Here is a 22,499-nt window from a genome sequence, read left to right as displayed (position 1 = left end):
CCTAGGAGGAGCCTAAGTTTTCCCTGATCCCACCTCATTATGATGTTCTGCCCTCAGGAGCCTGAAGCACAGTGAGAGCATGGTCAAGCAAATTGGGCCAAAGCGAAAGGGATCAGTCAATGGCCAGCAGACCCATGAATAATAAATTTGTTTCTAATGGCCCCAGGCTGCCTAATGCACATCCAACGAGTCCCAGGTCTGTCTGTCAGGCGGTCTCCTCTTTTCAGTTTGGCTCAGTCTGAGGATACTTGAAGTTCATGGTGGTTGCAGCAGCAGGAGACGCCATCTTGTCCTGCGCCCGGCCCCTGAGTCAGGCAGCTTTCCTCCTGCCCTGAGGTGCTCTGGCTTTCAGGCTGTGGCATTGCAGCCACACATCCGTATTTTTACTTTATTGATATGAAAACACTATCGCATTAAGGTGCCTAATTTGATCCTCACAAAAACTCTGTAAGGCTAGGCAATGGTAATAATTTTTATTTTATAAATGCGGCCTGATATATCAACTCTTTGGCCTCGAAGTGTACCGGGCTAGAAGTCGCACGGCTTTGCCCTGGTTGCGGTGCCCTTGCCTGGGGTCCCTATGACTGAGTCAGGGGCTCTGAGTGCTTGGGTAACTGGGTGTGCCATGCACTTGAGGCCACACTTTCAGAGAGGGCTGAGTGGTGCTGACAGGTATTGAGCATGACTGCAGTTTTGACCCCACGTGTAGGAGAACATTCTATGTCCCTGAATGCCACTATCCATGCACGTCCCATCTAATAGTCTCTGCTGAGCATGATGGGACCAGGGCTGGGTCTGTGGCCTTTCTAACCTGACCATGCAATGCCTCGGGAACGTGCTGACCTGGGGACCTTTTCAGTCTTGCTTCCATCTGCCTTCTTTTCTGCTTTATCTTCAGTGGGAAGGAAGTTGCTCAGATGGTATGATTTGTATTTTGTTTTTTCCTTTTTGTTTCCTTTTTTTCTCTGTGTTTTTTTTTTAGGCTTGGGTACCCTGAAAAGACATGTTCAGCAACATCGTACCGGGCTTCTCTGCCCACCCCCCCCCCCCACCCCCGACTCTACTTCATATTTTCCTTAGCTGTTCTGGTTTAGTTAGCCCCAATATAGTGCTCCCCTCCCACATATTCCTTTAGGGGGAAATGCCTGCTCAATATGCTTCGGAAAGGCAGTATATTTTAGGCAGCTTGATAAAAGACTCTAATAGCCCCAGATTAATGCATTCATTCCTAGCCAATTGAAGGCTTCATTACAGTGCTGGGGCCGAGGCTCCTCACTGAAGAGTTTGCCCCCGTAATGAGCCATTCAGCAGCTGCTACCCTGCCTTGCTGGTAACCTGCAGCAGGGGGCAGTGAGATGAGGCCGAGAAGAGGCAGGTCAAGTACAAATAGTGGGGAAGCGTCTGGGCACCTCCAGGCCCCAGAGAGCATCTGTGAGCACACTGAGGTGCTTATGGCCACGGCATCTGCCCTGGAGCCTCGGGGACTGAGGGGCAGCTGATGTGTGCTGAGGAATGTGACAACGCACCTAGCATCGCTGCCTTTCTGAAGGCAGAGGAAGTGTTCTCTGCTGTGAAAGTGGTCCCTGACTGGGCAGTTGGAAGGACGGGGAGATGGGGAGAAGCTGCCAAACAACTGCAGCCTGTGCCCCTAACATTTTTAGATGGAGATTTCACAGAGGGAGAAAGAGACAGAGTCAGAGGACGTTAGGAGACATCCTGGGAGTCTGTGAGCCCAGGGCTTCTGTGGGGTGGCGAGGGGTGTGGGGGTGGTGAGGGGTGTGGCGGTGACTTACCAGGGGATATTTCTGTGGAAACTTCCTTGTTTGCCCAAATTTTCAGGACGTGGGGTGAGGTGCTCCTGGCATCTACTAGGTGAAGACCAGGGATACTGCCAAACATCCTACAAAGCACAGGTCAGCCCCCACCTGACAGAGAAGCCTCCAGCCCAAAATGTCAGAAGGGCCAAGGCTGAGAGACTCTGTTAGCCCAAACCCCTCCTGTTACATGCAAGAGTCACAACAAATAGTGACCGAGGCAGGGTCGCACCAGTGGAGAACCTAAGAGCTGAGATGGGCAGGAGCCTGCGCAGGAGAACTGGGAGGCCTGCTTTCAAATTCTGCACCGATAAGTATTTCAGAAACGAAGCAGTTCCCAGGCTCCAGAGCACCCACCCCATCCACATCTCTAGTTAGGAAAATTCCACTGGCCGCCTTTATGAACTCATGTGCTCCCCAACCACTTGGTCTGGCCGGATACCTTCTGGGGGTTAGCTTATTATATTTGTTATGCATTTTAGGAGGAGATAGTACCGCTGATAAAAATAGAAATTGCCAGAGGAGCTAGCAACAGACATTATGAGATGCTGCCTGTGCAATGTTGTTGCAAACAGTTCCCTACAAGGGTGGAAAGGAGACCCCTTCACATACGCATAACTGTATCTCACAATTATTAAATATTGATTTATCTCAGCTGGGGCCTGTGCCTGATTTCAGATGAAGGCAGTGCATTAACTTGTGCTAATCTAATCTGGACCCAGAGCATTGAACCCCTGGCTGTCCCTGCTGACCCTGGTTCTCTGATTGACAGGGCAGATGGGAGCTGACTATTTTGCTGACCATAATGATTCTGGAAATAAGCATATATAAGTTTTTATCTGGAATTACAGGATATGTGAGGTGTGACCACTAAAGTTTAATAAAAAAGAAGAGAAGCCTACACAATGATGAATAGCAATTACAGGGAATTAGATTAGTACCCATGTCTTGAGTAACCCTATACATTTTCTGGTGCTGATGTTGACTGGCGTTGGAAAGTTCGGGGAGCGGGGTCTGGGAGAGATGAAGAGAGGCCAAAGATAAGAACAAGTATGCAAGTCTACAGTGTGTACTTAATAGAACTGAAATTTATTTTTCTGTGTGTCTTTTTAAGCCTCTAGATGGATCACCAAAAAAATGCAGCTAGCAAGAAAAGAAATAGCCCAAACATAATTTAAAGAACAGCTTTTTAACCAATACTTCAGCCTGGAGACACCTGTCCCATGTTCCTTGAAGATGCTTGGCTCTGGGGAGGAGTATTAAAGTTCCTGATTTATCCTCAGTTGCACAGACCTATTTTTAATGTATTGCCCAGTGACAGGTTTTTTGTTTAGCTTTTCTGGGTTACTCAACAAAGCGTGCTCAATGAAGGAAGAGGAGCTGGTAGGCTATTGTTTTCTTTGATGTCCTAGTGCCTTGGAGGAAGACACGGAATTCTGCTTCTCAAAAGCATGTTGACACTTTCTCTGGTTTTATGACAAGCAGCAAGTTTTGCAATAGGAAATATAGCTGCCCTGCCCTCTGATTTCCACCAAGTATGTGTTTGTGCACACATGCACGGATGCACAGAGCCCCAGTGTGGCTTTAAGATGTGTGTGGCAACAACAGCTTAATCATCCCAGTGTCTGTAGTTAGGCCATGGGAACTTTTGACCACAAATGTGTCTTTTAATAACATAGAGCCTTGGGAGACATAAAGTGTGTGATTCAGTTCAAACATACAAATGAACCATCATCCGGTGTTCCCCTCCTGCTCCCCAGGAACACTGCTCCATTCTGGGGGATGTCCAGATGTCAAAGTGAAACACAGAAAAGAGTTAAAAATATTCTAGATCTTTCCTTTATAAGTCTTATATTCTAGTAAGGGTGCTAGGTATGTATACCAACAGTTCCGAGAACAATATGATAATGCTGCATGAGAGCAGATTGAACAAAGAACAAAGAAAGGATACATTGATTCTGAACGGGGGACTTTATGAATTCAAAAAATAGTTATGGAGTCCTTACTACATGCAGGGCACTGTTTTAGGTGACAAGGAAGAGTGAGGAGACATGGATATGGTTGTGAGATAGATGACAAACAATAAACAGGTGCACGAGAACTTGAAGGAATGGATGTGTGCCATACAAAACACTAAAGCAGAGCAACAGGATGGGGCAGGGGCTAGTTTAGAGGGCATGGTCAGGTCACGATTGAAATGAGACCTAAACGGTACACAGCTCACCATATGAATGTCTGGGAAAGAGCATTTGAGCAGAGCGAACAGAGACTACAAAGGCCTGAGGGTGGAGTCAGCTTGGCACCTTCAGGGAACAGAAGGCAGCTGATGGGACTGGAATTGAGAGAATTCTGGGCAAAGCAGTCCAGGATAAAGCCGGAGTTCCTCAGGGGCCAGCTATGTCAACTCTTGGAGACACAGGCACACACTCAAATTTCATTCTAAATACAATCAGGTGCTCATAGAGGTTTTTAGGTGGACAATGATATTATCTGAGTTGTGTTGTTGTTTTTAATTATTACTGCTATGAAGCAGAGAATAGACTGTGTAAATAGTAGGAACAGGAAAACCAGAAAACAGATGCTGTGCATGGGTAGTAAGAGGGACGAGAATGATGTCAAGTCAGTGTGAATGTTATTTCTGATAAAAAGCCAACAGGATTTAGGGATGCAGAGACGAAGAGAGGGATCACGGATGCTTCGTGTGCTTTCGTTTCAAGCAGTTAGGGACAAGATAATGTCATTAACTAGAATGGATGGTTAGGATGGGGAGGTGAGGAACTCATAACTCTGTTTGTTTGGGACATGGTAAGTGAATTTGTCAATGACCAATTAAATGAAAATGACAAATAGGCTAAATCACTATCCTATATTGAACACACACTATGTGCTCAATATCATTCTAAGCTCTTTGTGTGTATGGAGTCAGTGAATGCTCAGAATGGCCCATAGAAAAGGTAATTATAGGATCATATTTTTTAATAGAGAGAGAAAAATCAGGTCTATATCCACACAGCTAAGAGGTGTTGAACCCAGAACTGGATGTACGAGAGGGAAAGGAAAGGACTGGCGTGTGGGTTTGGAAGCCACAAGCATCTGATGGTAGATAAAGCCACAGCCAACACAGGATAGCACTGTAGTTAGAGAAGAGACCAATGATCCAGCGAGAGAATGTGCCAGCATTTAGGGTTTACTATTGAGAAGGAGTGGCCAGTAAGGCAAGAGGAAAACAAGAGGAGTGTGATATTGCCCAGCCAAAGAAGGAAGTATAGATCTGGGCCCAGTGCTGCTGAACGAGTAATGATAACAAGGACTGAAAACCGGCCACTAGGTTTAGTAAGATGCAGCACCTTGGATTTGTTTACACAGAGACTAAGCAAAACCATTTTAGCTGGAGTGCTGAACACGCATGCTTATTTGTGTATGTGTTCCTATTTTTGACCACTTGCCATGTACTAAGTATTTTACATGTCTTAATCACTCATCATATCTGCCCCGTTAGGCATTATTATTATTATTATATGTTTTTAGCAGATGAAGACACCGAGAAGCTAGCTATTTCAAAAATACATGACTAATAGAGAGGCAGTCAGGATTGTAGTCTGAGTCTGGTTGGCTCTAAAGCCTGGGCTCTCGGCTGCAATGATACTCAGGAGATTGGTAGTTGGCCTTCAGTGAGTATTGATTCATGCAGTTGTAGAGAGAGAGAGACATATATTTTGGTCAAGAATAATTAGAGAGAAGAGTAGAAGGGCAAGTGAGAGAGAAGGGGTGGCCTGATGTCTCAAACCAAGGACTTTAAACTTTATTCTCTGCATGGTGGAAGCCAGCAAACATTTGAGTTTTTAAATTAATTCACTCATCACAGTTGGTCACTCAGCCAATAAGAATTTGTTCCGGGGAAGGCGCAGGGCTGGTGCTGTTGGAGACACAAAGGTGAGGGTGTGATGGCAGACCTTAGAGCTCTCACCAACCAGGGGAGCAGAAAACATTCCCGCCCTAAATGAAATGTGCAACCAAGCACAAGGCAGGGAGAGACAATCCAGGCTGTGCAGGTGCCAGGGAGGCAGCCATTGGAAACAGCCTGGTGGGGGCAGGTATATTTCTCTAAGACCTAAATGATGGGCAGTGTTTCATACGAGTGGTGCTGAGAAGTGAGTCTGGCAAGAGGCAGAAGCATCATAAGCAAAGGCATGGGGTCAGGAAAACAACAGGGGATACCAGGCCAGGACAGTCTAAATGAATGACAAAGCATGGATTTTTAAATGTTATTTCAAGAAAAGCTCTGAGCAACGCAACGTAAAACGTTGTAAGGCATCACTGGTTGGAACCAGGAATGGGAAAAAGGTCACAGGAAGAGAGTGTAAAGCATAGTGGAATAGAGTTGTCTGCCTGATTCATTGGGAGGAGCTGTATTCCATGGTAGAAGATGTCAAGGGAACTTAGCATCTGAATTTTTTTTCAGGCACAACACATAGCATCTGCGTCTGTATGCCTTTCTGGGACTGGGCATATATTGGACAGGGCAGCTAGACTTCCTTTTGTGCACAAATAAATGAGTTTTGTGCAGCTCTTAGGGTAAGGGCAGACGCCAGCACGAGGACCATACAATATCCCATCGTAAGCACTCAGCTGCCATCCACTCCTCTGTACAGGAGAAACCCCTTCCTGAGAGATGCTGGGGAGCAGATGACCCCTGTCAAGCTTCGTCCGCATCTTGCTGGGCCCACTTACACCTGCCGTGAGCTGATGAGGGAGAAAGAGAGTTATTGTCAAATTCCTGGCTTTCCCTTTCTGATATAAAGTGCACTTGTTAATATATATTTATATATATATTACTTCTGTTGCCACTGCATTTTGCTCTCGGGAGTGCGAGAGACCCAGCTTCCTGTATAGCCTTTAATTAGTTTCAGGATGATGACATCCCCACCAAGAAGCAACCGGCTCCGTCCCTCCAATCTCGGGGGGAGATAAAAGAATCTAATAAAGACATTCGGTATTTCTAGGTGATGTGTTTGACAAGCTTTGTATTAACAAGAAGTCATGTTGAAACTTTTTTCTTTCCCAGCTGCACTCTCTCACTCGCTCCAGCATGCTGCCATCTCACAGGGGATTAACAGAGCCACTGCTCTGGCTGAAAACTTGTAGCTTGAAACGGACTCGCCTGCCTCTCCACCCCTCGTGCTAGAGGGGAAGAGCTTCGCCTTGATCTGCTGTAGACCTTCACCTTTATGAGGGATTTAGTGGCAATAAGGCTTCGGGACAAAAAATCAGTTTAAAACCAACTGACAAGTTACCCTGGACAGCAGTGGGCCTGCTTTCCTGGGCTGCAGGATTCAAGGCCAGATAATGAGATGTTTCTTCCACTTGGTTTAAGTTATTCCCAGAGACAACAGTGCAGGGAGTGTGTGTGTAACTCGAGTTTTCAAGATTTAGCTTAAGCAACATCAGCACTCTGATGGAGAGAGGCAGACTTTCCCTTCAGGGCTGTCTGCCTTCCTCTGAATTCAGCCTCACAGGTACTTGGGGTGAAAGAGACAAGTCTGGAAGAATTGGTACCATACTGCAGTCCAGGGTGAGGTGAGGAGGACTTCGCCACCAGCTTCCTCTGCAGTCAACACAATTCCCTGCCCCTCTGGCTCTGTAGCTGGTATCTGTCTGAGTGCATAACTGCCAGTGCTTTTAGGCAATTGGGAATGAAGGTGCTGATGACGCCATCAAGGCAGCTGAAGGTAGAAGTGAGTTGGTGCTGTTGACAGCAGGCAGGTCCACAGCCCAGAGATGCAGGCCTCTGCTGAGGTGTCCCAGGAGCACCCAGAGGCAGGCTTCTGGCCCTGCCCTGCTGCCTCCATCTGACCGGGATAGGGCAGCCTGGAGACCAGGAGGACGGGTCCCTGCCCACCAGGCAGATCTTAGCGGCCGAGGAGAGGGTGAGCACAGAGGAGCACTGCCAGGAGTTCAGGAGACCATGGTACCATGTGCACTCACAGGCTGGTTTGCTTGCACTGTCTCAAATCGGAGAAGCATGGGCTTCATGCCAGGGCTGGAGAGGGGGCTGACTGTTGCAGAAAGACCATTCCTCTCTCCACAGGTGGGCCTCTGAGCAGAAGCAGAAACATCCGTCTAAAGGAGAAGAGTTAGCTAACCTCTTCCTGAGTTTGGATAAAAATGGCCCCTGTCAAAAATGAAGTGGTTCCACAGGAACCACATACTCCATAACTGAAATGCATCTAAAGCAGGGGTGTCAAACTCATTTTTACTGGAGGCCACATCAGCCTCGTGGTTGCCTTCAAAGGTCCAAATGTAATTTTAGGACCGTGTAAATATAACTACCCCTTAACAGTTAAGCAAGAGCTCTGTGCTGCTGCCGGGTAGAAACAAGGTCCCAAGCCAGATAAAACAAGGTGGAGGGCAGGCCTTGTGTTGGCCACCTGTGATCTAAAGCATCCCTCCAGCTAAGGCCAGAGCTGCCGGGGCGCCTAACACAGTGTCCTGAGCCAGAGGAGGTTCTGGGTCTCCTTTCTCAGAGGATCTTTTGGAGCCCCAGCAAAGTCTTTCTGAAGGAGAGGAACAGCTAATGGGACGAGGGATGTGAAAGAAGTCACCAAGGCAGCTGTACAGCTTTTCTTAACTGGTCACTTGAGTTTCAGGAACATCAGCTGCGTTCTTGCCCTGGGAAGAGAGTGACGTAGTAAAATTCCAGATGCTACAGGGACAAAAGAACTGCTTAACGTGGCCTGAGGCCAAGCCTCGAAGGACGGGGCAGAGCTCTGCCTGGTGGGAACAATGAGAGAAAGCAATTCTCGGTGAGAAGTTGGAAACGTGGGGGATCACAACTTCGTTTTAGCCCCTACCTGTGAGATACTCGTGAAGGAATCACACGTGCCACAAGATGTTACAGGTGTGCTATAAAGAAATCCTGGTCAGCATTTCCAGGATGGTTTTTACAACAGATAATTAGGCTGTTTACCACTAATTGATTGAACTCTGCATTATCTTAATCACAATAGCATTCATTTGTAGAGTGATTAGCAGTTCACTAAATGCTTTTAATTATACCTACATATTTCATTTGATCCCAAAACCCTGCAGGAAAAGGATGGATCTGACCTGGAGGGGATTATGCTAAGTGAAATAAGTCAGAAAAAGACAAATACAGTATGATTTCACTTATAGGTGGAATCTAATGAACAAAAGAAACTAACAAACAAAAAAGAAACAGATTCAGATACAGAGAACAGATTGTCAGAGAGTAGGGGGTAGGGGTCTGGGTGCAACAGGTGAAGGGATTAAGAAAAAAGCCTCCCAGACACAGTCTGGTAAGTAGCAGAGGAAAAGGAGGGTAGGGGAGACAGGAGAGGGTAAAGGGGGATAAATGGTGGTGGAAGGAGTCTTGACTTGGGGTGGTGACCACACAGTTCAGTGTACAGATGATGTGTTATGGAATTGTACACCTGAAACCTATATAATTTTATTAACCAATGTCACCCCAATAAATTCAACTAAAAAAAGAGACAGGGTTGGGACTGAGATCTGCCACTTTCTAGCTTAGTGGTTTTGAGCACATTATTAGCTGTTTAAAAAGCCTTAGTGTTCTGGATTAAATGGGAAAATATATGGAAAGTACGTGGTACTTACTAAGTGTTCAACAAATACTAGTTTTCTTCCTCAAGGAATAACAATAATAAAGTAATTTTGTCCTGGGATTTTCTTTTTTTCCTTCCCCCCATGGAATTATACAGGCGAACCAGACTATTCATTGATTCCCTTTTGGTAGAAATATTTTTTAAATTTTTGAGGCCCTCTCATTTGTGTTGAGTTTAGCTCATTTTTAAGGTGCACTGGACTCTGCAACTGTCTGACTTCTGGTATGGCGAGTTTCATTGCTTATCCTCTCTGAGTTTCATTGTCTTTACCGAACAATGGGGATAATGTCTATGAGTTCTCGTGAGGATTTAAGAGGAAGAAGCAAATGTTAAGCACCCAGTACAGTGCTCAGCATAGAAGGTGTTTGGTGGTCCTTCCCTTCCCAGACTGTCTGCCCTCCTTTCACGAACTGGTCTCTAAAGAGCTGGTCCTGTCTGGGGGTGCGGCGTGAGGCCAGTCGTGTGCATTCACCCTAAAGCACGTGCCATAGTACTACAGGCTGAAAAACAACCAGTCCTGTCTGAGTGCCAGATCCACGTCATGATTGGCAATGATTCCCCTGCATTCCCTCACTCAACAATGGATGAAGAGATGCGTCTCAGCAATTTCTTGGCTGTTGCCGAATATGATGGAGCACTTACGGTTACAGGTTGGTTGCTGTGAAATTCAATTGACACTAATGTGCCCAGAAGCAGGAAAGCATGGAGTGAGGAGAGCCCGGTGTTTGCTTCATTCTCTTGTGTATCTATCAGGAATGACTAAACTGGGTCAAGCAGCAGAGCTCATAAAAACTCGCTTCCACATCTCAGCTGATCCTGAAAGGAACACATTCCCAACTTCAGAACCAGTGGTTTATGACTAATCCCAAATAAACCTCTAGGTTTTCTCCCAGGGCTTTGTGATTTCCCAGCAAACATGAATGGTTTTAATATGGAGACAGAGAAAGACAGAGATGTAAGAAATGACAAAAGGGTTCTGGCAAAAGAAATAACAACCTGCCCGGGGCCATGTCACTGAGGAGTCCTCTGCACGGTCAGAATCTAATTTGGGATGCTGAATGTAATCTGACTTGTCCCTTCTGGGAGAAGGAAGCAGCAGGCACATTGCTGGCAAAAGCGAGGGGCCCGGGCCTGGGCTGCACCCTGTGCCCTCACATACAAGTGCTGTTGATCCCGGATCCCCTAGTGCATCCGAAGTGGTGGCTGGCATCCACGTGGGAGGCAAGGAAGGTGTGTTCCTCTCAACCTCTAAACCAAAGCACCTCCAATGCACCTAGTGTCCGTGTTTCTCCTCATGTATCCCCTAATATCCAGAGGTCTGCATTTTTAGTAACACTAATAAATCACATTTGAATAGTGCTACACATTTAACATATAATTTCTCACTTTTTTCTGATCCATGGAGCATTTAAGAAGCAAAATAGGTATTAATAGAATGAAAATAATCTGAGTGAAATGATTTGCATGAGTTCATACATCTAGTAGTGACTGTTCGGTCTGAGCTTTACACCTTATCTTCTGATGGGTTCTTTTTTATTTAAATCCTCACCTCAGGAAATGTTTTTACTGATTTTAGAGAGAATGAAAGTGGAGGGGAGACAGAGAGAGTGAGACATCAATGTGAGAGAGAAACATTGATTGGTTGCCTCCTGTATGTGCCCCGACCAGGGATTGAACCTGCAACCTAGATCCCATGGTACTGGCTCTGCATTCTGTCACACAAATGCTTCTGTTGGAAAGAAGGAATAAGGAAAGAGAGAAGGAAGGCCAAGATGAAGAACAGAAGAAAGGAAGTACTAACTGACCAGTCATCACAGTCAAAACAAACCAAATAAGCCCCTTGTTCAGTGGGCTCCACAGTGGGTTTCACTAATGGTTGCACCTATACAGAGATGGCTGGGAGTGCCCAGTTGCAGGAGGCAGCAGCCCAGCGCTGCCTCTGGGGAAGCTGTCCTGGAAGGCCCACTCTTGCCTCTAGCACACCGAGAGGAGGAGGAACTGAGCGTGGGGACTAGGCAGTGCTGGTGATGGATTAGGGAGGGGGAGAGATGTTTAGACAAACGTGGGACGGTCCAAAGGATTTATTAATGATACCCCCCACCTATTCTTCTCATAAAGAATTACACCATGTGCAATTAACAGAGGGCTCTCTTTCCTAACTGTACTGTGGGTGTAAAGAAGTTCACACAGAGTTTTAGAAGAGGATGCTTGTAAGGAACAGATCAGCAGGTGGCCAGATATATCGGCCAGAACACTGTGTGGGGTCTGCATTCTGTGGACTTAACTCTGTTCAAGTGCCACTTTTGATACTTATCTGGGTAACCTGGAGGAAACCACTAGCATCTCAGTAAGTCTCGGTTTCTTCATTTGTAAGTACGAATAATCATAGTACTGCTGCAGTGGGTTTTTTTCTGAGATTAAACCGATCTGTGGAGTCAAGTGTCTTGTCAAGTACCTACCACACAGCAGAGATTCATAATGTGTCAATGCATGTATGTGTATCTTTTTATGTGTGCATCCATGATTCTGTGTGCATTTTTCTAACCCATATAATCCCTCATTAGAAAAACACTCTGTAACTCTGCAATTTTTAAGTAAATGTTCTTAAACAAGTTTCTTCACCACTTTAAATGTAAGAACCGCTTTTACAGAATGTGGGAAAGGGAATAAATAGGGTGACCAACACTTCCTCATTTGCCTGACACTTTTCTGGCTCCAACACTGAAAGACCCATGTTCTGGGAAACCCCTTAGTTCCAGGTAAACCAGGAGAGTTAGTCACTTTAGGAATAGCCCTGGCTGGTGTAGTTCAGTGGATTGAACACCGTTCTGTGGACCAAAAGGTTGCCAGTTTGATTCCCAGTCAGGGCACATGCCCGGATTGAGGGACAGGTCCCCGGTAGGGGGTGTGTAAGAGGAAACCACACATTGCTGTTTCTCACCCTCCCTTTCTCCTTCCCTTCCTCTCTCTCTAAAAATACATAAATGAAATCTTTTTAAAAATTTTTAAGAAGACCTACTTAAAAAAAGAAATATCTATTTATGGGGTTAATGCATAGGTAAAATAAAGTAAAGGCAATATATGTAAAACACCAGTTATACAGCAGGTATTTAACAAATGGTAACTGTCAACATTACTGTAGAGGCTGAGAGTCTTTGGAGGCTATTTAAAGGTCTTGAGCATGTTTATTCATGTCAATTTATTTGCATTTCTGTACAGCTTTGTAAAAATACTCTCATTCATTCAAAAAATATTTGTTGAACACAAACTATGCCAGACATCATGGTATGTGCTGAACACATCAATGCACAAGACAACCAATGATAATTATAATTTATTTGAGAGAACAGACAATTATGCAACAATCTAGTATGGGAAATTCTACTTTTCAAAAAGTGATCAGGGAAGGCTTCCCAGAGGAGCCAAGGTCTAAAGCATAAGACAGAGCCAGCCAGGTGAGGAGCAGGAGGAAAGACAAGCAAAAAGGACCTGAGTCAGGGAATGGCTTGGGGCCTCAGGGAGGAAGGAGGCCAGTGGCATGTGAGAAAAAGGGAATGACATGGGCTGTGTGTGGAGAGGGTCTTTGAAGCCAAAGAAAGAGTCTGTCTTTAGTCTCCATGGTGGACTTATCTCTTTGTTCAGTCTGGATGAGAGAAGGGAAGCTCTAGATCAAGCATAACTTTCATAGCCTGAATTCACACCTTAACAACTCAACTTTGCCCTTGTGTTCGCCTTGGTCCACGGTGGCCAGTGTTAAAAGATGTATTAGAGCCCAAACCAACATCAGCTTAGCTGTGTCTTTAAGAGTTTTCTGATTCAGACTGAACGTGCAACAGGCTGCTGACCTAGGCCCGAGTGTCCCTGCATGAGATCTGGGCATCAGGACAGTTGAGGGTACTCCAGATGGGTTCTCAAATTCCGTGAAGACAAAGGCCCCAAGGCCATAGCAGTGAGGCGGCTCTTGCGGTGAAAACAGTACCAAGTTGCCACGGGCATCTCGGATCTCCACGGCAGAGAGGGGATGGGAGGAGAAGTGCCGCTGGCAGCGCAGGAAGGCATCCAGGAGGCATAGATCTACGTGCACTGTGCAGACAACCTGGTCCAAGAAGCTTATGTGCATTCTCAGCCCCACAGGACCGTGCAGTGCTTAATAAAGCATCTTAATTTGGATTTAATAGGGTATCTTCGACTGTGTGCTAAAAACAGCAAATTGCTGTTTATTAATGACATAATTATTAAAACTTAACACCTGGGCAGTGGAAATGAAACCAAGAGTGGAGAAGTTCCCTGTACTACTGTTTTAATAATTATGTTATTTAATTATTTACACATTTAAATTAAAATTCAATACAAGCCAGATTAAACCGTAGCATAGTGTATTCAATAGGAAACTGTATCCAGAGTGTGGCTCATCAGGCTCCTGCCTTTCTTCCCAAATGTGACCTGACCACTCCTTGGTCCCCCCATTTTGGTATGTGGGTATTTTCTAGATTAGACCTCAGAGGTCCGCAGAGACATCATCTGTGTGTCTGTGGAAACAAGCCAGTGGCCGTGTTTAAGGAACCATGAACTCCTAGCCGATCTCAGACCTCACCGCAGACCTGTCATGACACAGCTCCCGCTGCTGACAGACTAGGCTGTCTGTCTACATGCCTTCCTGTATCAGCTCACCATAGCACGTCTAAAACAGAACCAGGGCAGTCCAGCTGACGTGCTCCCCAAGAATATTTCTCCTCACAACACCCAGGGATCTGCTACCTCAGCCACCCAGCTGCTCTGGAACAGAATGGTGCTCATCTGGGACTCTGCATTCCTGGCCCCCGTCCAGGCCACTGGCAAGTTCCAGCAGGTTGTCACGGCATCACTCTCAAATCCGCCCTTTCCTTCCCATCCTTATAGAGCCAACAGTGCAACCCAGGCCTTGAACAGCACTCGTTTGGATTGACTTTTCCTGACTGCAGTTTCTGTCTGTTCTACTCATGCTGATACATTGTTACCGGGTTATTTTACTTAAAGTACATTTAAAATACATAGAATTTTATTTTTTTAAAATTTAAATGCTTGCCACCACCTACAGGATAGAGTTAAAATCCAGGACCTAGCCTCTTAGGTTGCATAATCTGGCTCTCGTGTATTCATTCTTCCTTGAGTCAGTTAAAGTTTATTGGTCATCCATCTGTGTTGAAAACACAGACATGTGTTTGCCAAGCACATACAGTGCAAAGCTCACCTAATAAGCACTTTATATTTCTAGGAACTTCTCTGGGTATATTTTATAAACTTACTCCCTGCATTTTCAAAGAACCCCTCTGAGGTACATGCAACTAGCAATTCCATTGCATAGATGAAGAAGTAAGGTACAGAGAGGTCAAGTAAGTTGGCCAAGGTTACCCAGTTTGAAGAAAGTAGAGCCAGGGTCTCAACCACTATTCTCTGTTGCCTTCTGTAACACAGACTTCGTACCTTCATACTGCCATGGACTTCTGCCTTCCCTTCTATACCCATGTAACTCTGCCTCTCCTGAAGCAGCTCCTCATTTTCTGCCTATACAACGGTTTCTCACTTGTAGACGTCCAAAATAGACCCTCCGTCTGAGCTGAAGCCACTCTGACACTCCCACTTGTGATGACCCTCCCGCTATGAACTCAGAGAACTTAATTTTGTACGCTTCGTTTTTTTTTTTAAATATTTTATTTATTTATTTTTAGAGAGGGAAAGGAGGGAGAGATAGAAACAATGTGCGGTTGCTGGGGGTTATGGCCTGCAACCCAGGAATGTACCCTGGCTGGGAATCGAACCTGGGACACTTTGGTTCCCAGCCCGTGCTCAATCCATTGAGCTACGCCAGCCAGGGCAAGTACGCTTCATTTAACATTCAATCACATACTATTTGGTGAAAAAAATTGCTTTGTTATTCAACTTTCTAGAATATTTATAGGCACTGCTTCCTTAAATAGATTATAAATTCATGAAGGTCCTAACAGTTGCATATTTCTGCACACCATTCATATACTTAACCCAGAGTTGTGTATATAGTAGGTGTTCACTAAATGGTTGCTGAATGACTTTGGGCCCAGCCTCCGCTCACAGCTATTCTTATATTAATGATTATGCCTACGATTTTTGGCAAGGTCTTCTTTGCTTAGCATGTCTTTCCTCCTCTTCTTCCCAGAATTAGCTCTTACTTATCATCTAGGGCTTAGCTTAGGAGTCACATACCCCAAAAGCCTACGTGGCAGCCATCTCCAGGCGGGCTCAGGTGTCTGTCTTCTGTGTTACCTCAACACTTCATCCTTCTGCGTCACAATACATTGAAGGGATATGCATGCTTCTGTGCTTCTGGACCTGTGTTTACGTTTCTGGACTGTGATTCCCTCGGGGACAAGGACTATGCCCTTTTCAGTGTTATGTTCTTAGTGCTTTGAACAATGTTGGTGTATGGAAGTAATCAATGGATATTGATGAATGAATGAGTGGATGAATGAAGGAGTGAGAGAGCAAATGAACAAAAACAAACAAAGCAATCCTAGTATATTTCTAACAGTCTGCATGATGAAAAGAGGTAAGATGAAGAATGCATCCATGGGAAAATACAAAAATATTAGAAACCCATTCTCAGTTGGTCAAAATTCCTTTATGACCATAGATTAGCTAAAACCACAGTGCATCCTTATTAATTCAAGTCAATTTTAAATACTGACAATGTGTTAGAAGATTCTAATTCCTTAATATCTTAGGCACTATGCCACTTTAGTTCTGATAGCTGGTCAAATGCTCAGCTTTATGCTGTGAATGGTTGGTCTTTGAAACTTATCCAGGAGAAATTGTCCATGTTCAAGTTGCACTCACAGGTGGGATTAAAAGGACAGCAGCATTTCACCAACTTCTACTGCATGAGTTGGACACTTTCCAGTTGTTAGAGGAGGGAGACAGATCTAGATGATTCTTCCAAGGATGAGGTGTGATGGTCTCATTTATTATACTTACTTTGCTGACAGCTCTGGCCCAAACCACCTTCTTGTCTACTTGGGGACTGTCCATTGTTCTCTAGTGCATGATTAGCAGATTAGCTATCATGTAAGAAGCCAGGAAAATGAACTCCCAGTAAGCCCTTCCAAAGGAAGAGCAATTCATTACCCGACCTGATTTCCACTTAAAATGTACTTGAAGCACACTTCCAACTACAAACCCTAAATCACCCTGTATTCACAAAGTCCATCATTTTTTATTTTATGGCAGGGCGTTGGTGTGACATAATCCCTTGCTGAGCATCTTGGAGAGCTTTACAGATCAATAAATTACTTACCTGCACAGCTGAAGCAATGTCTGCAAGGCCAACACAGTCGTTCTGCAGGCAGCCTGTCCTCCAGGAAGCGGGCATCACTGTGTGGGTGCCAGGGATGGGCAGGAGCAGGGCTGGGAAATGGGTGGGCCTGAGCGACTGCTGGGTCAAGAAGCAAATGCTCTAGTTAAAACTCTGCATAAAGTCCATCAAGTTTAAATGATTTTAGAGCTAAGAGAGTTTAGAAATTCAGATCCTTCAGACAGTCAGCAAATCTGGTGTTCTGTCAATAACTCATTAATTATTTTTCTGTCCTGGAAGAGGATGATTTAGCTTTTAAAATGACGTGGCCTTAAGTTGCAATATTATGCCTTAGAAGTCCTGGATCGTAGAGTTGAAGGCCACTCCTCCACCCTCACCACGCTGATGCTTCATTGTTCATGTCCTACCAAATACCTGTGAGAGTGCAGGTAACACTGCCTCTCTACCTGAAGCTTGATGTAAATTTAAGTATGAATGATTAATTGATGCTTACTTTATGGAAGACACCCTATTCAGGCCAGTGGAAACATCCTTAAAACATGAGTAAGACTCTTGCTCAATATCTTATATTCAGATAATTCATAGCATAGAAGATAAGACAAATGTAACCTAAGAGAGTTCATTTTAAAAACTTTGAATAAAGCTATGGAATTTCCAGGAAGGAAAGGTCACGTCCTTTGGGAGATCACCTAGGAGACCTTATAGAAGGTGTGGTAACACAGCCAGGCCTTGAACAATTCCAGTAGGTACAGATAGTTGGAGAGAAGAGTCTAAGTGATCAAAACCAGCAGCAATGGCGTGAGGATAAGGAAATAGTGTGGAACCCATGCTTACTAATGAGTATTCCAGTTGTGTGTATGTGGAAGGGAATGGAAGAAAAGTTCAAGGAGAAAGAGGAAAAGGAACAAAAGCTACAGGAAGAAGGTGTCTGCATGATACTCCCTTTTTGTGAAGGAGGAAACCCAATACAATTAGGAGTGAAAGATTAATCATTCAGGTAGAGGAAAGATGAGCACTGAAACTTCCAACCAATCTGAGTTTTGTGTGAGGGTTGCACTCTGGCCTTGCAACAGGGGATGAAGTTCTGTTCATCTCACCTGGGGTCTCCAGCAGGCCAGGTGGCATCGTACGCTGGGTGGGTGATGTGCCCTGGAATTCCATGCCACGGTGGCTCAGATGAGTGCTTGTTCAAGGAAAGAAACTAAGGTGAAGAAACTTAAAAGAATTGGATGTAGAGGTCACTTAATTTGTGAAGAATTAATGAGTCAAATCCACTGTCAGTAGAACTGAAAGAGTGTGTGTTCATAATCCAGTTCTGAGGTAGTCCCAAACAAGTAGCAGGTTGGGAAGGTGGTTTCCTTGAACAACCATTATAATTCCATCCTATAAATATCTGTTTCGCTTTTACTATGGATGTAAATATAAGTAAGTCATGGCTCAGGTCATCAAGAAGTTCATGGTCTAGTGGCAGAGAGATGCTAAGCCAGTAACCATAAGAGTGGGATGAGTGCCAAGAATCAGAGTTGGGGGGTTTGCCTAACAAATGACAGCCTTACTTTATAAACCAGTTGGTAGACAAATAAGTAGTCACACATGAACAAAATGTCACATTTGTTAGTTTTAAAGATCATACTGGAGAATTAGGCTTAGATATGTAGCAACAATTTGCTCCTAATTCTGAACCCCCAAATGAGACAGGGCACACAGGCACCACTGGCTGTGCAGTGGGCTGAGCCTGCCCTGGAAGACGTCGCCCTGTGACACATCAGGAGGAGACACACAGCAGAACATAGCTTCCTAAGGGAGGTCTGGCTCCCAAGCTGAAGACTGAACACAGTGGGGTCCTGTCCCCAAATCTACCATTAAAATGAATCTCTCCCGTCCTTGGAGGGATCTATTCAGGGGACAGAGAAACAGACCAAAGATATCTGGCTGACTGACTTTTTTGGGGGGCGACTCACCATCAAGCCTGTGAGAATACGGATGAGAAGCAAAAGTCACTTAGAGCTGTGCAGGAGGGAAGAGAGGAGTAGGGGTCAGAAAAGCTGCAACAAAGTGGAATTTGATTTGGACTGTAAAGTATTACCAAGAGTTTCTAGGAAGGACATAAGAACAATAGGTCCCAAATGCTTAATGACCAGAAAGGACATGATGTATTGGGGATGATATATTGAGGATACAATGTATCATTGAGGAGGAAATGGTGGGGATATCAATGGAAACATAGGTTGATGCTTGATCCTGAAATGCGAGCTGTGCTAGGATAAAACGTGGATATTATCGGGTGGGCAGTAAGGAACAGTTGGAGGTGTTTAGGCAGAGATGTGATATTATCAGAATTGCATTACAGCAAGACAACTCTGAATGCAGTGTGCAGAATGACTTGTGAGTACGTGTCAGGGGGTTGGTGGGGAGTGTGCAGGCAGGAGGAGGGTGGAGGTGAGAAGCACAGTTATTGCAGTATTGCATTGGAATCAGTTCCCTCCCACACTTCCTGACTTTGGGTTTAAATAGGAGGAAATAGAAGCTAAATTCAAGGTAAGATGCTTCTTTTGTGTTTAAGATAATTCCTCTAATTTCTCATCATTTATTTCTATAACCTCTATACTTCAGTCCCTGGGCAATTCTGCCAACTATCATTTTAAGACAACAAAGAAATGCTTCACAGGATATTTATTTTCCTCCTACTGTTTTTGTCTTCACAGTATCTCCCAAAATTGTAGAGATTTCTTCAGATATCTCCATTAATGAAGGGAACAATATCAGCCTCACCTGCATAGCAACGGGAAGACCAGAGCCTACGGTTACCTGGAGACACATCTCTCCCAAAGGTAAGAGAGCAGTTTGGTGTGGTGTGTCATGAAAGGATTGGGGAGAATTGCTGGCCATGGCTAGGAGGCTATGGTGCTGGCAGCTTCGTCCAGGGATCCTTCGTTTTTGGTAGCCTGGTGACAATGCTTGTAGCTCTGCAGAAAACTTTGGTGTTCTCTGAAAGACAGGCATGTCCTCTAAGGTTTCAGCAGTCATACTCAAGGCTCTCTCTAGTCCCTGGGAAATGAATCCCAGGTGCTGGTGGATGTGATGGTGGTAAGATGTTCTGGGAGAATTTCACTGGCCATATCTGATGTTGGGGCAATTACCTTTGGTGGCATTGTTCAGCTGGTTGCTTTAAGTGATGGAAAACACAAACACAAAATGATAAGTGAAAGCTTTAAATGACCACATTCCAAAATGGAAAATTTCCAAATCTGTGCTTCTTCAGCATTGCCCAATATCAGGTCTCTGCTGCATCAGTTGTTTTGTAACTTTGTTGTTGTTTTACTGTGATTAACCCTAGATAACTACATTGAAAATTTTACTTTGTCTTAATGTTTAGATGTGCTATACACCAGACTAAGTGTTGTTTTGTGCTTCCATGGATTGAATATTAAACTTTTAGAATTTAAGGTAGATGCCATTTATCATTAAGCTTACTTTTGTTCATGTTGCATTAAATTATTTTATTTGTTCTTCAATATATATTGCTTGCTGTAGTCAGGCACTCTTCTAAGCCCTGAGAATATAGCAATGAATCAAAGCATACAAGTTCCTGCTCCCATAAGCTCACATTTTCATAAGAAAAATGACCAAAACACTGAGTATATAAGATAACAGGTGGTGATAAGAATGAGAACATGGAGCAGTATACATTGACAGAAGGAAAAGAGATTTGGTCAGGGAAAGCCTTTGAGAAGGTGACACTGGAGCAGAGACATGAAGAAAGATCCTTAATTTCTTGCTTATTGTCAGCTAATGTATACATATGGATGTATGCATGAAGATATGTGTACTGTTGAGTAGTAAATGTTTAAGGATTTTTAAAGGAATTGTAGTGATAGTTATTTGCTAGGTGGTGCAGGTTGGGTCCCCCAAATCTGACCCTATAAGGTGATTTCCATGCAAGAAGTTCATCCAAGATGCTCCTGGAACCAGCCCCTGTGGGAGTAAAGACAAGGGAGCAGGGTTAGGCAGTTGGAGAAGTTGAGCTACATTGTTCAAGTCAAGTGGAATCTCTCATCAGCTGACCTTATGGGGAATTCTGAAGCTAAGGTGACCCTTCAGAAATGTTCTTTCTTTGAGGTGAGGTGACTGGCCTTTTATACCATCCCAACAGAAAGTCACTACATGTGGGCTGCCTGCAGAAAAGCGGTGACCTTGGGCCAGGCATCTCTCTTCACAGGAGACAGTCCCCATCAGGCTGTAACTAAGCTCTGTCCGCCGGCAGTGTGTTCCCCTCTGGGACAGACATCTTCTGTTCCTGATGTGGCAACGTGTTACTGTGGCCGCTGTACTTAGACATTTTAAAATGCCAGTTTGGGCACTGAGTGGGCTGCAAATACCAAATTCTTTCTTTTAAACATTGACAATTTGCCGTGATAGAGGTCTTCAGGGAGAACCTGATATTTTCAGTGTTTGGCCTGAATTCCTGGGAGCGTTCTCATGCCATCATTCCTGATGCCACCACTATGAGCAAAAGGATCAGAGAGCCACTTATGTCTTTGCCAATCTCTTGATTTAAAATGACCGTAAGTGTGGACTGGCCCAAAACCTGGCAGGAAGGAGGCTTCAGGTGTGCATGAGATCATTAATGGTGGAATGTGGTCTTGGGAGGCATCTGAAGGAGGGGCCGTGCAAGGGGACAGACTTTCTAAGACATTGGTGCGCACCCTCCATCACTGCTCAGCGCTGAGTCCCCAGTGCTATTGGATGCCAGGGCGGTCTGTGCCTCTAGAATCTGCAGACACCCATGCTCCCAGAGGGACTTGCTCTGCCTTAGGAAGACAGGCCCTGCGCCCCTCCCTCTTGCAGGTCTGCCTCTGTCTCCTGTTGGAGGTCTTTTCTCATCTCCTCCTGTAGCCCTTCAGCTCTTTGTCCTTTTCTGGGTGTTTCCCTTTTTTGCCCTTCTCCTCCATGTACCTTCTCCCTTTGTCTTGCCCTGGTATGCTTTTTCCTTTTGTTCTTTGCTTTCCCTTTCTCCCATAGCCTCCTAAATGTTTCCACTTTAATTTCATTTTTTTCCACATTTTTTTCCTCCCCTCCTCTTCTTCACATGATCCCTTTTGTCTTCCCTCTGACACCAGAGCTGTCTCCGTTCACATCAAGTTCACACTGTTGTGCCTTAGGCTCCTCCTCCCATTTTTGGAGACATCAAGCAGATTCATTTTCTCAGGGGACTTGACCTGAGTCTGGGCCAGATGCTTCCATTTTACTGGAGGTTTTTTTTTTCTTAGCTGCTATGGAAACAGAAGATGGATCAAGGGGAGAGGAGCAGGATAATCAGAATCTACCTGTGGATCAGTGTAACTGAGATGAGCAATTTTTCCAGATCCCTGGCCCAGATTCACTCTCCTGTATTCAAACTGATAAGACGTGCCAAGCAGTAACTAATCACCCGAGGACTCACCAGCATGCTGTTTTCCCAGTGACTGATTATCCGGAGATCAGAGATGTCATTGGGCTGCTGCCAAATCTGAACTGTAGCTGGAGACCCTTAGCAGTCAGACCTTCATCTTTCCCCACTAAGTATTTCCAAAGGATGCTTATTTTAAACAAGTTAGGACAGGTTTGGGGCTCCTTGGAGAACAAGATATGCTGCACCTTAGCAAGGGCTCCAAAGGGAGGGAGCTGCTGCCATCCTTTGTCCCATCCTGTGAGGGTAGATCATGTCTCAATCAAGAC

At 44.9% G+C, this 22,499-nt stretch overlaps 1 protein-coding gene across 5 annotated transcripts in view; it reads left to right on the top strand.

Annotated features, from left to right (window-relative positions):
- Window positions 1-22,499, top strand: part of NTM (neurotrimin) — a 939,739-nt gene that overhangs the window by 800,316 nt on the left and 116,924 nt on the right. For all 5 annotated transcript variants that reach the window (XM_045860340.1, XM_045860344.1, XM_045860343.1 and 2 more), the window contains one exon: window positions 19,487-19,612. In XM_045860340.1, the coding sequence (XP_045716296.1) occupies window positions 19,487-19,612 (126 nt within the window). The remainder of the gene's footprint in view (window positions 1-19,486; window positions 19,613-22,499) is intronic.

The sequence above is a fragment of the Phyllostomus hastatus genome, unplaced genomic scaffold (genome assembly GCF_019186645.2).
Source record: "Phyllostomus hastatus isolate PE091 unplaced genomic scaffold, TTU_PhHast_1.1 phas_scaffold_193, whole genome shotgun sequence".
Classification (NCBI taxonomy): domain Eukaryota; kingdom Metazoa; phylum Chordata; class Mammalia; order Chiroptera; family Phyllostomidae; genus Phyllostomus; species Phyllostomus hastatus.
The sequence above is the reverse complement of the archived record's forward strand: the minus strand, read 5'-3'. Positions and strand labels throughout refer to the sequence as shown.